Source organism: Passer domesticus, chromosome 2 (assembly GCF_036417665.1).
Source record: "Passer domesticus isolate bPasDom1 chromosome 2, bPasDom1.hap1, whole genome shotgun sequence".
In the NCBI taxonomy this organism is placed as follows: domain Eukaryota; kingdom Metazoa; phylum Chordata; class Aves; order Passeriformes; family Passeridae; genus Passer; species Passer domesticus.
The window spans coordinates 104832204-104846492 of NC_087475.1; the positions used below are offsets into that span (position 1 = coordinate 104832204).

Consider the following 14289-nt stretch of genomic DNA (forward strand, 5'->3'; position numbering starts at 1 on the left):
TCCTGACATCTTGATCATGGGAAAAGATGCTTTGGGTGAAGAGTCAGCAAAAGGTCATGGGGAATAGGAGTGCTTCAGGGTGGGCTCCTGTGGATGTTTCCATTGGCTTGGCTCAGTGCCATGATCTTCAGACTCAGTGGTTTGTACTCACATTGGGCTCCGAGCTGGACCAGCCTGTCCGGCAGTTCAGGAACTCGAGAGCTTTGTGTCTCATATCAGGGTCCCTGCACTGGCTCCAGCTGTGGCCTCAGCTTTCAAGAAGAAAAAAGTTCAGACAGGTGACATGGTGTTTAGTTTTGCATTGCACTGCCAGTCAAGAATATCCTGTCATCATGTGGAATCACTGAAAACTTTAATAGCATCCCTAAAACCTCCCTCCCCTCCCAAAGCATTTTTCTGGCTCTTAGCATGTTAGGGAGTAGCTACAGACTCCCACAGCAGAACTTGCAGGATTGAGTGGTCTTGGCAGAGTAGCTGCAAAGGGCATTGTGTTTAATAAAAGGGCTAAACTTTACAGTTAGGGTTTTCCCTATGTCTTGAAGTGAGATTTGGTCTTTGGATGTTAAGTGCTGGGCTGATGAACACAGAAAATACAAACTGGCTCCCTGCGTCCCTCTGGCAGCAAGCAGGCAGGCACTTTTCTCCTGCCCTGGGACACTCGGGGCAGATTCCCTGCAGATTCCTACTGTCCTTACTAAGGAGGCATGATTTGCAGCGGTGCTGGGTGCCTGCAGGTGCTGCCCTCCGCAGGGCAGGGGCAGTCCCGCTGGCTCAGCACCGCTGGGAATCAGGCAAGGGGCTCCCGGCAAGGGCGAGGGCAGGGGGAGCGGGGCCGGGGGATAAAGAGGAGCAGCGGTGCTCGCTGATGCTCAAACATAGGTCTTCAAATGGAGGGACCTGCCGCAGGGCCAGGGCTCTCGGGCCCCACAAGTCAAACAGCACAGAGTCACAGTTAGTCGTCATCATCGTCATCATCGTCATCGTCGTCGTCATCATCGTCATCGTCATCATCATCATCGTCATCATCATCGTCGTCATCTTCATCATCATCATCATCTTCGGTATTTATCTTCCCGGAAAGCACATCCTCTATCCAGTCCTCCAGCTCCTCGGCTGTGGGCAGGTCGTCATCATCTCTGATGTCCATCCAGACGCTGTCAGCCTGTGGGGACAGGTGAGGAGGGTTAGCTGCCCTCAGGGACACAGGGAAGAGGGGGGACACAGCTCTTGGGGGATGGGGGCTGGAGCACGGCTGCGATGCAGGGCATTGGCTCCCTCTTTCCACAGGCTGTGAGCGTCTCTCTGCCCATGCATTGGGATCCTCACCTCCCCCTGGAGTGCTGCTGTGTCTGACCAGGGGCAGTGGGACTGGTCAGCAGGTTTTCAGGTGTGTGTGGTGCTGTGTGCCCTGATGAGATGTGTGCCTGCTGCCTATAGCTGTGAGCAGGAGCTTTGCCCACCTGATGCATTCCTCACTCTGTCTGGACAGCTCTGTAGACTCCCAAGTCTACGTAAAGAGATATCAAAGAGACTTCTGCCAGCACCCGCTGCATCACCCCAGTCTGCAGGACATCACAGTGGTTCCCTCCTTCTATCCACCACCCTTCTGGGACCTCTTCCTTGGAGCCTTCACAACCCCCTGCCAGCAGCACCCTTTCTCCCCAACCTCTTTTACAATCACCTTTGCCTCAGGACCTTGCTCTGGACTCTCCATGTGTGACAGTGGTTCCTGCTCTTGGAAGACCCTTCCCTTAGTTCATCTCAGCCATGCTCCCATGCACATCACAGGTCTCAGCTGAAGAGTGGTGAGAAACACCAATGCCCTGGACTGCAGGTGCCCCTGCTCTTTCCCTCTGGCTGTCTGCATTACTTCCATAAACCAAAAGGGATGGGAGAATTCAGTAAGAAGACACCAACAAATTTGTGACTGTTACCCAGGGACAGCAAGATTATTTGGTCTTTGAGGTCTAGAAATGAAAGTTTTCTCTCTGCTTTGCTACAGGTTCCTTGGGTAAATGCCTGGATAAGCTCCTTTCCATTCACTGTCTCCCCTCCATCAAACAGGATCAGCCTCCTATTTTGCAGAGGTGCTGTGAGATTATCTCATTCAGCACTTGATGTTGCAGAAACAACTTCACATATCAGAAGACAACTACCAGCTTTTGCAAATGCATCCAACTTTTTTCCCTGTCTGTAGTATTTAATTCTCTTTAATTTACAGCTTGCTAAAAAGCCAGACTAATTTCTGCTCAAGGAAAGCTGTGTTCTCCCATACAATATTTTCTTCCTAAGTCACCAAAAGTGAAAAAAAGAACCCTGGAGAGGAATGCAGTCCTTGCTTCACTCAAATGTTAATGTCCCTAACCTCAGGACTGTCTGTGCAGAAAAAAGTGACACTTTTAAATAATGGGAAGAGGAGTGGCTCCATTTCACCTCAAGAAGGATCTGTGCAAATAAAGCAGTGATATTTTGCAGGGCATCATGACCCTAGTCCTGAGCCACAGTCACCACAATGTGATGAGCCAGTTGGGACTGCTGGGAGCTCTGGTGTTTGCATTGGCAGGTTTTTACAGAAGTGATGGGGTCACGAGGGTTATGTCCACTGAAGCCAACAGCAGTGTTTATTTTCACTCTGTTGTGTAAGTCCCACTTTGTACCTGTGTAACTTGGCTGAATGCAGTGATGTAGCACTGAAATAACAAAATGAGCTCAATGTTTGTTTTAGATATCACCTGACAACCTAGAACTTTCTTAAATCTCTCTTGAGAAATAAAGAAAGGACTTAAGAGCAATGAAATAAAACCTGCAAATACTGTAATCAACAGCCTGAAACATTTACTATATCAAAGCCAGATAATGCATGAGTTTTTACAGGTCTCTGAGTGACTGCTGAATAATAAGGCACATGTTCTTACCTAATTCTGTTTCTCATATGATTCTCATGCCACTGATAATCCCACTTCCATGAACTTTCACTGAGTGCAGTTTAATGTAGCTTTGACGTGACTTAAACATGACCGGTCACAGTAAATATAATGAAGGGAGATACTGTAAGAAGGGTGAGTATTAAGGGCATAAGTGTGGAAGACATGGGTTCTCTTTCTAGCTTATCCATTTATTTCTCTCATGGTCTTAGGTGACAGGTGCTATTTTGGCCCTTTTCCCTTTTGTCTCTCCCTTAACAATTCTGCTAAGAAGCATTAACTCACTGGGTCTTCACTCTCTAGGTGTCTCCCCCGTGGTCTGGTGGAGTACTGCTCTATTACAGGCAAAAAGCTCACATGCAGCCAGGGCTGAATCTACTCCCTGACTCCCAAGTCAGCCTCTCAGCTGCCTCAGTTGTATGAGCAAGATCCAAGGGCTCTGCTTTCTTCATGACACCATTGCTTTGCCTTCCCCACCACGTCTCCCATGTTACAGCCTTGCAGCATCTGTTGTAACAGGAGGCAGAACCATCCAGTGCACCCTTGCTGTCCCTCTTTTTCTGGGGCAATACAGGAGAGAGGATATGGAGGCTGGAAGCGAGGTCAGTGTGGAGCCAAACCAGCACCCAGCCCCACACATTTGTCCCAATTTTAAGTCCCTCTCTGTTCTCTTCTGATGAAACATCAAGCTCACTTATGACTCAAATTTCAAACATGAAGTCAAGCACCAATTTACAAACACTTCTGCAGTGGAGAGATTTCTGCTTCCAGAGACACTTACATACCCACACAGGTTAAAGAGATTAAAACAAACACCCAGCACTTAAATGTTAAAAATAAACTAAGGTAACAGTTTAGGCAGCAGCATGCTGCATTATGGGCTCTCTGATCATCTGGACTGTTATTGTCAGAAAGAGGAAAGAATGGTTTCTGTCTGTGTCAGGGATGTTACACTGCACTCAGCAGCTCTCCTGAGATCTCTACTGGTGAGGGTCAGCTGGATCCCTCTCCCACCTGCCTGAAAAGCTCACAGTGCAACCTGAGATCAGTCCCACGGTTTTCTGGCTTGAAGGCAACCACAGTGAAAACAGTAGCTGCTAGAAATTTGTCCCAGTAGCACAGCTGTGGGTGCTGTGGGTACTGCTGCTCCCTCAGCTGTGCCAAAGCAGCACCTGCCTCTGCAGGTCTCCCTCTGCAGCTGCTCCTATGGGACGGTGTGGAAACCTTCACTGCCATCAGGTGTGGGACAGAGAGGGCTCCTCTTCCCACCCAAAGACCTCCAGCACTACCTGCACAGCAGTGGCCAAAGGGGAAGAGGGCCTGGATGAACCCCAGTGTACCCTCCAGGTACCAAGGCAGCAGGATCCCTTGATTATCAGTTTATGCTGCACTTCTGTTAAAGCTGTGTATTTATTTAGCTTTTTTTCAAGCTGTGCAGTTTCTCCCTGTCATCTGCTGGAGACAATCTTTCCCTCCTACACTCAAGCTGTGCCCTTTTGCTTCTGCAGAAAAAAGAAAAAACCTCCTTTTACTCCTCTTCTCCTCCCCTATGCATGGCTTTCTTTTCCCCCTACACACAGTTTTTCTCCACAAAGCCACCCAAGCTGTTGGAGCAGGGAATGGACAAAGGTGCGTGCTGTGAGTCGGGGTGGAAATGCAAGACTTTGAAACCAAAACTGGGCAAAGCCCTGAATCCCAGGCCACAGAGGCTGGAGCTGTCCCCAGCAGATGTGGTTTGTGTGTGATTTGGCAGTAGAAACACACTCAGACTAAAGCCCTCAAGCCTGACATCAGAGGTGTTACAAACCCTGTGGCATGTAGGAAGGGTGAGGCCTTCATATTTTTACCCTGTTCTACCTGCACTTTACAGTGGAAATCCCACTGATTCCAGTGTCTCTCAGGACCCAACCTTTCCAGCATCCTAATTTTGGGATCACTGGATTTTCTGGGCACACGCTACTCACGTCCGTGACGTTCACCACCCCGATCTGTGGTCTGAACAGGTCGATCTTGAAGGTCTTCTCCCAGTAAGTGATGAGCTGCAGGAGCGAGACACAAGGCTCAGTCAGGGCTGTTTGCAGGGCCCCGTTACATCAGTTCAGCCAGCTGGGCTGGGGAGTGAGGAATGTGCATCCATGTGTGCACGGGACAGAGCAGAGGCCAAACACAAGCTTGGGCTGCCACACGTGGCAAAGGAAAGTGCCGACTCCAGGGGTGTTCCCAAGACAAAACCCTCTTGGGAGGCAGACCCAAGCAAGCAGCTTTCAAGGGCCTGTGGTCCAGTGTCCCATCCTTCCCTGTCCCAGATTCCCTGGGGCACACCCCCCCACACGCCCTCATGCCCATCCCATCCATGAATTAAACCAAGAAAGGCAAAGAGCCTCTGCCACTCACCAAAGGAAAGTCGTCAGGGTCAATCCAGACAATGCTCAGGTCGGGATTATCGGTGTTGTCCCTGGCAACCTGCTTCAGGATTTCCAGGAACTCAAAACCATCTGAAATGATATATGAACCACTGCAACTCTCCTGCGAATGCACAGGCACTTTTTGCTGGTGGGGTTTCCAGCTTCCCTGGCTCCCCTGTGCACACAGGAGTTGTTTATAGTTCTCATTAAAATGCTGTCTCCCAGCGCTTTCTTTTGATAATAAGGCTTTTAATTTCAAGCGTCCTCCTCGGGTATTGAAATTAGTTACACATGAATTAAGCCCCATAATCCTTCCGTGGAGTGAAACAATGTCACTATTTTCTTGTGGTGAGGAGGAACTGAGCCCCCAAGAGGCCAAAGCTTTCCGATTTGCTGCTGGCTCTGTGAAGCACCGAAGCCACGGCTTTTCAGGAGTTGGTGGCTTTGTGTTTCCACATGCCTATCCCACACCCAGCCCTCAGCACTCTCCCAGAGCTGCACAGCAAAATGGGTGCAGAGTTAGGGAGTGAATCCTGGTACTGGGGTGGAGGGAATGACTTTTCCCCACCCCCCAGGATGATAGAAATCATCCATTTCTATCCAAAATTGGAGTCCTGGCTAGGGCACCTGCTAGCATAAACACCCAGTAGGTGTTTACAATGCAAACAAAGCATATGAATATACACTTTCTTGAAGGATGGAGAGTCACACAAGGAAGAAAATGGGCTCCTACCTGGGTCATCTTCTTCAGCAAAGGCTACGATGTGAATACCCTCCATGTCATCCTCCTGGAAACAACACAACTATTACTGGTGGGCCAGGGAGGGAGGACAGAGTCTGGGTAGTTGCTGGAGATAGGAGCAGCGGGATGCATTCAAAAAAGACAACTACAAAGGAAGGCTTGACTAGAGCCCCACTGAGAAACCAGAAAGGGGAGCTGAGGTGAGGTTGACTCAGGAAGGTATTTAGTGCTGAAGGGGTAGTTGCTGAAACTCTTCAGATAAAAATTAGGCAGGCACCATGATGGCAATGGCAAGGGAGCTTCTGAAGATATGAGGCAAAAGCTTCTCTGCAGAAAAGGCCAAGGCCTCTCGAGCAGTAGAATAGAGGCTCCCCCTTCATGCCTGAGGCCACCTACCCTCATTAATTTTCAGCTCCCAGGGGATGGTTTGCAAGGAAACAAATATCTGCCAAGGTGCTCAGCTCCAAAACAATGCTCCTTTGGGGCTAGCAAAGGAGGTTTTCTCACAATATGAGAGGCAAGGTGGCTCATTTGGGCCCCTGTTTGGAGGTGAAGGGTCTAGGTGAGGGTCTTGTGAGCAGTGAGGGAAATGGAGTGGGGCGCTCATTTCAGAGCTCCTGTGAGTGGAAGACAGAAATTATGGCCTGCTGGATTACTTTTCTCCATGAAACACGTGAGTAATGATATTGGCAAAGGCCAATGGATCTGCTGGCCAGTTCATCATCTGCCTGCTATGAATGTCATCTCTGAATTATCCCATGGATCGGTTTCGCCTTCCTCACCCGCTGTCGGTCCCAGTTTCCATTTCAATTGGTTTTAATGCAAGAAAAAATTCCCATCTAAATGCTAATTTCTTTTCCCTTCCGAGCCCAGAGGTGACAAAGCCACCATCAAATACTGAAAGGGAAAAAAACCCTGAAAGATTAAGTGGAAAACATTATCTTTAAAAACAATAGCGGATGCTCAGCCTTTGTGGACGTCTTCAGGGAATACGTTTTCACCGGGACATTCCAGGCAGATTTACTTGGGATTCAGACCACTTAGAGCTGGCAAAATTTACACTGTTGCTTTTTCTTCATATTCACCAGCAGCATTGTCAGACAGCAAAATAAAAAGTATATATCTATATGCAATATATAATTACATGTATGTACTGATAGAATGCAGCTCTATTCTGGCCGACAAGGCAGCAAACAAAACTGGACTAACTCCAGTGAAGGCAGTGAGAATATTGTGACCTGGCACTGAGATCAGAATCCAGCCCCCTGCCTTCTGTAGTTATGAGCCCACTGCTCGTAGCAGAGGCAAGCTCTGTATTCCCAGCTGCTGGTTGAGCAAGCATCCCACCACTGGGAATTCACACTTTTCATGAGGCTGTTTTAGAATATGGTCAGTATGAAAGTGAAACCACTGCACGTGTGATTTGGGTCTCACTGAAGCTCCATTAAAAACCTTGGAGGGGCTTTGGTGGATCTTGGAAGCTGTGTTCTATACAGAATCTCTTGGAAGCTGTGTTCTATACAGAATCTCTATTTCAAAACAAAATGAAAAGCTATTGTGCCTAAGTGACTCATAACTCCTGGTTCAGTTTTATTACCTCTTGCCTTGCTGTATTAAAGACTCCCAAGGTTTTTGCCACTTTGGAGTCCCACAGCGTTTCATGTTACATAGCCAAGAAGGGGATATCTAAATGCTGTTATAAATGTGTCGAGTCTTTTGGAAAAATTACTGCATCTTCCTTAGTGTCTGTAAAGCACCTGTTCAGCTTTGTTTTTCAGCGTTCATCTGGCACTTGAGAGCCCCTGACTAGCTTTTAACACCATATTCACTCACAGTGAAGGGATAATTTTGTTATACACAATTTTCCTTTCATTTTCACCCTTCTCTTCTCCACCCCTGCAGACCCCAAGACTCCTCTGTGTGTGATAGGGACCAAAATTCGTGTCCGTTCTTCACAGTTGCTGATTTGCATCTTGCTTGCACTGTGAGAAGTGCAGCCAATGCACGACCTGCTTTGAAATCTGTATTATTAACTGTACTGCCTGCCTTCACATAATTTTGAATTGAACAAGTGCTCTGGTACTTTTACAAGGACACGTCGTGACAGGATGGGGGAGAATGGATTTAAACTGAAAGAGGGTAGATTTAGACTGGATGTTAGGAAGCAATTCCTTACTGTGAGGGTAATGAGGCACTAGAACTGGTTGTCAGAGAATGCCCCAGTCCCTGGAAGTGTGCAGGGTCAGGTTGGATGGGGCTTTGAGCAACCTGGTCTAGTGGAAGGTGTCCCTGCCACAGCAGGGGATTGGAACCAGATGATCTTTAAGGTCCCTTTGAACCCAAAGCAGTGTATGATTCTGTGAGTTTCCATGAGACATCTGCACAATCTCCATCGCTCACCCAGTGAGCAGGCCACAGAAATCACCCCACCAGCAGCTCTGGTGTCCTCAGCACTTAGCTGAGATGGAGCATCCTTGGGCAGGATCACTACACAGGACCCCATCTGCCTGGCTCACTGCTTAGCTTTCCCTCTTCCTTCAGTGAAGCAAGCAGGAGCCAGCCCAGCTCTCCATTGCTCCATCTCCATTTGCACAAAGCCTTCGAGCACCCTGTTTGCACTGAGGCATGAGGCTGCACAGACAAGGCTTTCCCTTTTTCCCAGAAGAGAGAGAGAGGCTTTGCAAGGAAGGAAAGGTAATGTTTTGCCCAGGCAGAGGCTGCAGCTCTTGAGCAGCAGTTTCTTGTTGGAAGCTGGCAGGGGACACGATGGTTCCCACCACATGTGCTTACCCATGTCTCAAACATGTCCTCTGGGCGCAGCTTCCTCAAGGTGGCCCTGAAAGGAAGACAGAAATGTTCTTTGAGGATATATCCAGCACTGCCACACATGACACAGTCAGCATCAGGAAAGGTCATCATGGGCAGGTTTGGCTGGTGGCTGGAGTCAACCACCACATCCTGAATGCAAGAATGGGGGCACTGTTAGTCAACTTCTGCCTTTATTTATGGCGATAAAACCCTGCCCATGGCCCCATTGGAGTCACTGCAGCCACTACTCCTGCCTGGGAAGATGAGACACCTCTCTGTGCTGGGATGTGCTATGAATTAGTTCCACACATGGCAGACTGTTCTGTATGTGCTGAGAGCATGAGGCAAAAATCACTTTTGTTTTGGAGTCCCTGGGACATTCCTAATGGGCTGTGTCCCCCCTTTCTCCTGGTTTCACCTCAGCATAATTTCAGAACAGAAATCTTTCCCACCTCTGCTAAAGCAAAGAAGACAGAATTAACTCTGGGAAAAATTTGGATCCTAACAACAACTGACAAGAAAATTTAAACCCTAAGACTGATCAAATCAATTTTTTTTTGAGAAGTAGTTCATAAAGGAAAAAATATTCATTTTCAGACACATCTGTAGCAGGAAGCCTGGCAGGCTCAGAGTTGACTGTGGTGTTAGAGGGGCATGCAAGGAACACAAAGCCATAGAAGACAAGCACAAATCATCCTTTGCACATCTGCTTGCTGTGGTATCAGCTGTTTGGGGAGGATCCCCCAGCAGAGCAGGTCTTCCTGGCTGACCTGCCCCAGGACCTGCTGCAAAGAGAACTGTCAGTCTGTGAGGTTTTAGAACAGATTGGTAGGAGTGGCAGCATGTTGCCAAAACCAGGTGGAATAAGTGAGATGTGTAACCTGTCACTTCCGTTTGCCTTACAAACAGAGCACTCCAAACAAGGGAGCATTTTTTAGAGGTTCATAAAAGACCTGAGGAGCCACAGAACTGAGTTCCAGTTAGATCAGAGAAGGAGAATCTCCTGTGGATTAATAACATTGAAAGGTGAAAATTGAATGGTCAATTTTCATGACAGAGGGAATTTACCAATTAAGATTCATAGCATATCCTTTGGCATGATCATATGCATAACATATCCTCACATAATCTGAAAAAGATGGGAAATAGGAATATGGCAGCATTTGCTTATCATATCCAATTCTTTGGCAACCAACAAAGGCCTGACTATGAGTTGATACAGAAGATCTCCTGAGACTTGAGTGTCTGCATGATAGACAGACATACAGCAAGTAACACACTTGCAGAAAACCAGCCCTGATTGTACAGGTGCAGCAATTGGTTCTAAATTAGTTGTAATTAATTTTTGCCTCTCAGGAAAGGGGCCCAGGTGTCACAAACTGAGAAAGAATCAGCTCCAAAGGAAAAAGGCCAAAAGAAGGTCGCAAACAGTTGGGAAATGGCCAAGGAATAAACAGACCATTATGGCAGTCGACAGCTACACTGTGAGCCTCCACAGTTCTGGTCATGCCATCCCAGAAATTATATGGACAACTGAAAAAGGCACTTGGAAACGTGGGTGTGGTGAGTGAAAGTATGGAAGGACCTCTATTTGATGATGATTAAATAGATAAGAATTCTTTATCTTGTCAAAGAGGTGACTGAAGGTAGGGTTTTGGCAGGCATTCTAAAAAATGGGAACGGTAAAGAAAACGGGAATAGCTTAGAACATGGCCAAGGCTGTAATAATGTCAAGGCTGCAGATTTGATCCCTGCATGGGCCATTCACTTAAGAGTGGGACTTGATGATCCTTGGGGATCCCTTCTAAATCAGAATATTCTGTGATTCTCTCCCTACCTTAAGTATGAATAATTTTTTTCCTCTTAAGAAAGAATTAGTAGGTGCCCAGAGAAATTATGAGATAGCAGGTATAAAGAAAACAAATAAGAATGGTCTTTTGATACAATGCATATTTCAATTGCTGAACTCATTACAATTTGGTACATTCAGCATCAAAACAGAAATAAGGTAAAAACAGCTATAGAAATTGAAGAAACAGCCACTAAACATAAAATCAAGGATACAGTTTTTGAACCAGCAAGTCCTTTCATTGTTGATGGTCTAAAACTAGAGATTAAATCAGGTGAATGCATATTATATATTTAGGTGTACTGGTACTTGGCTTTTAAGACACTTTCCTTAGCTGTTCTCTGGGGGAAGCTCTTGGAGAAAGGAAACTCAGTGGAAAGGATCTGGACACACCCACGTGTACTGATTGCTGTGTTGACTCTGGATACTTCTCTGTGTTGGAGGAGTGAGGCAACTGGGGTTTGGGTAAGTAAGTGAGAGCAGAATTCAGCCCCCATGTTGCTACACCACAACTGCAGACAAGTGGGGGTTCAACCCCAGCGTGTTGCATGTGAAAGAGGCATCCAGCCAGAGGGTTGCACCATGTAATTTGTATTTGTGGAACTGAGAGTGAATCTGGGCTGAGACCTTGGAGTGGCAGTGACCACCGTGCTCAGATGGACACCAATTTCTGCTGCCTTGGACAAGTCACCCCACGGTGCTGACCACCAGCTTCCTGACCTTCTGTGGAGAGGATGGACTTTCTCACCACAGCCTGCAGCTGCCCAGCTGAGCTGTCTATAGGGAGCTGGCACATGGCACCTGCTGAAGTTGCTTCATTTTAATCTACAGATCATCTCCATGTCTGACTAATTCCAGCCTGTGGCTTTAGGTCTTTTACTGGTGGCAAGGCAGGATGAAGCACTTCTGCTCTGAGAAGTTCAGCATGAGCTACTGGGAGCATATTGCTGTTACTCCAGGCTTCTTCCCTGCCATGGCAGCACCTTGTCAGGTTTGGGATTTCAGACATATTGTTTTATGGACTTATTTTAATTATTTTCTGAGCTTTGGCACTTGCAAAATACATGTCTCCCCACTTGCTTCTACCAAGCACCACAAAACATCCTGAAATATCTAAGACTTGGAGAAATTCCACTGCAATTTTGTGCTGGTGAAGAGTTTGCCTTATTAGGATAGAATTTAGATGGCTGTGTTTAATCAACCTTCTGATGCTGCTACTTGACAGAAACAGCTTGGGGAAAAGAAAATGGGAAGGACTAAGGCCAAGAAACCTAGAAGGTCAGCAAAGTGAATTGTGGGTACATGGAAGATAAGAGGAGCCCTTAATATTTTAGAAAAAGCAGAGAACTGTTTCTGGTGAGTCTCAGACTCTGGCGATGTTCTCCTGTCTGTGTGAACACAGACCTCCAGCTGAGCCTGATTTGACATCCCTCCTCTATACAGACGGCACTGCTTTCCTCAAATTCATCTGGCCCTTTGATTGTCTGCTAAGAAGTGCAGTCGTAGGAGCAGCAGGTAGCCTGTGTCACTCTCCTGAGGCATATTTCTAAGGGTATAAAAATACAGCACCTCTGGGTAGCTGTGCCCTATACTTAACCCTGTACTTTTACACAGGATCATCCTCTCCAGTGACTTCCAGACTATTTTTGTAGCTGAGTCCCTAAGCAACTGTGCAATAAACCTGATTGCAAAAAGCACAAGCATCCACAGCTCCTGCTGTGTTGATCAAACACTGTAGGTGCTCAGCATCGTTCCCACACAAGGCTCAACACAGCCATAACAGCTGTGGCTTCTTCTCTGTGGCCAGCAAGAGCCTCTTGGGCCATTGTGGTTCCTCTGAGCTTGGTCTGAGTTCAGAGACTGCCTCCAGACATATCTGACATCATGAGAGGGCTACACCCATTAGTAAAGCTGCTTTTGGGAAGGAGGAGGTTGGACAGGATTTGGATTTGGCTTGAAAGGCCTTGGAGAGTGTCATCTGTACAGACCTAAATTAAAAGCATAGGCAATTAGGGCAAGGATTTCACTCTCCACTGCCTTCCAGCCTCACTGCTTTTTGAGTGAGGACTAACCAGGGAGGAGGAAGAGCAGGAGGAAGGAAGCTCTGTTATCCCAGCTCCCTTGTGGTGAACTATGACTGCTGCACAGATACTTGTATCTCTGGGAGTAGGAAAAAACCAGCAATTTCACAATTTCAAACCTGGGTCAGAAAATCATCAAAAGTGGTCATCATCCTAATGTTTTTTTGAGAACGATGCCCTAGAGAGGTAGGGTCACAATGACAGACACCTTAACCCACTTCCCTTGTCCAGGAGCATCCTGCATGCTACATACCTTCTGTGCTCTCTCACAAAATCAACCAGCTCCTCTTCTGAGTAAGGCTTATCAGGGATGTGAACAGGCTCATCCATAAAGGGTTCATAGAAGTCCACCTCGTTCATCTTTAGGCCTAGCTTCTTGGCAACCTGTTGCAGTGCAGAAGTCACAGGTGAGAGAGCCTGATGTGCCTCTTTGCCTACCCAGAGTCTTTGCTGCTGGCAGAGCTGAGATCAAGGTGCTTCCCCCAAAGCAGGCACTCCTAGGGGTGCCCCACAAAATAGAATGGATCTCTCCTTGTTTAAAAACCCACTGACTTCCCCTAAACCACTGGTGTCAAGCAGTGGGGCAAAGCAAAGCCACAGCCCAGGGGCTGCTGACCTAGAGGCGGGGGGTTCCAAACCCACATCAGGACCTGCCTCCATGCTGCAGAAATTGCCTTTTGTCCTGCAACAGGGCCAAAATATCAATGCAGACACCAGCACCACAAAATCCAGGAGTGCTGAGAATGAGAAGCTGAAACCAGACAATAGATCTGGGAACATCCTGAGCTCTCAGCAAACAGGTGGTGGCATATGTGAGCTACCATGTGGATGCTTACCCCTTTATCAAAGGTGGCAAAGAACTTGACATAGGGCTGGAAATGTTCAGCAGCTTCTTCAAATGCCTTGAAATCTGAAAGGAGAAAAGGGGAATGAAGAAGATATTCCACAGACAGCTGGCCACACTCTGTTCAGCCCAGAAGATATTGGGGGAAGAACAAATACAAATTACTGTAAATTCCATTAGAATGCCCAATGTTTCCTCCACCCTTCCAGGGTTTACAGAGAAGGATGATTTCATGTGCAGCAACATGCTATGCAGTCCCACAGTGTTCAGGAAAGCTGCAGAGCCCAGCTCTGTGAAGCAGGTCCAGGGGTAGTTCAGCCTGGGAAGTACATGGAGTTGCTCCAGCATTAAGGATTGCTGTCATTCCCTAAACAGTCACCAAGTGGGATCAGGTGTGCTTCCCCCGCTGCAGGAGGATGGGGCAGGAATGAGGTAAGTTTTTATTGTGACTGCTACCAGGACCCCCTGAGCCTCAGGGTTCAGGAAAGATGCTGTCAGCCTGCCAGGGGATTTTACAAGAGGCATTTCCCACCTTTATTCCAAGCAGTTATTACTGAAGAGTGTAAGGGTCACCGCCCTGCCCAAGCTGCCCTGCAGCCCAGTTTGAGAAAGATGAAGGGAGAGGTGGGTGGGCAT

At 47.4% G+C, this 14289-nt stretch overlaps 1 protein-coding gene across 1 annotated transcript in view; it reads right to left on the minus strand.

Annotated features, from left to right (window-relative positions):
- Window positions 1–756: 756 nt before the first annotated feature.
- The window catches only part of CASQ2 (calsequestrin 2), a 32545-nt gene continuing 19012 nt past the window's right edge, over window positions 757–14289 (minus strand). Inside the window, exons 5-11 of the mRNA XM_064410250.1 lie at window positions 13646–13719; window positions 13063–13193; window positions 8862–8907; window positions 6063–6117; window positions 5319–5419; window positions 4889–4963; window positions 757–1162 (exon numbers count right to left, since the gene is read on the minus strand). Coding sequence (XP_064266320.1) covers window positions 953–1162; window positions 4889–4963; window positions 5319–5419; window positions 6063–6117; window positions 8862–8907; window positions 13063–13193; window positions 13646–13719 — 692 coding nt within the window. The 3' untranslated portion in view covers window positions 757–952. The remainder of the gene's footprint in view (window positions 1163–4888; window positions 4964–5318; window positions 5420–6062; window positions 6118–8861; window positions 8908–13062; window positions 13194–13645; window positions 13720–14289) is intronic.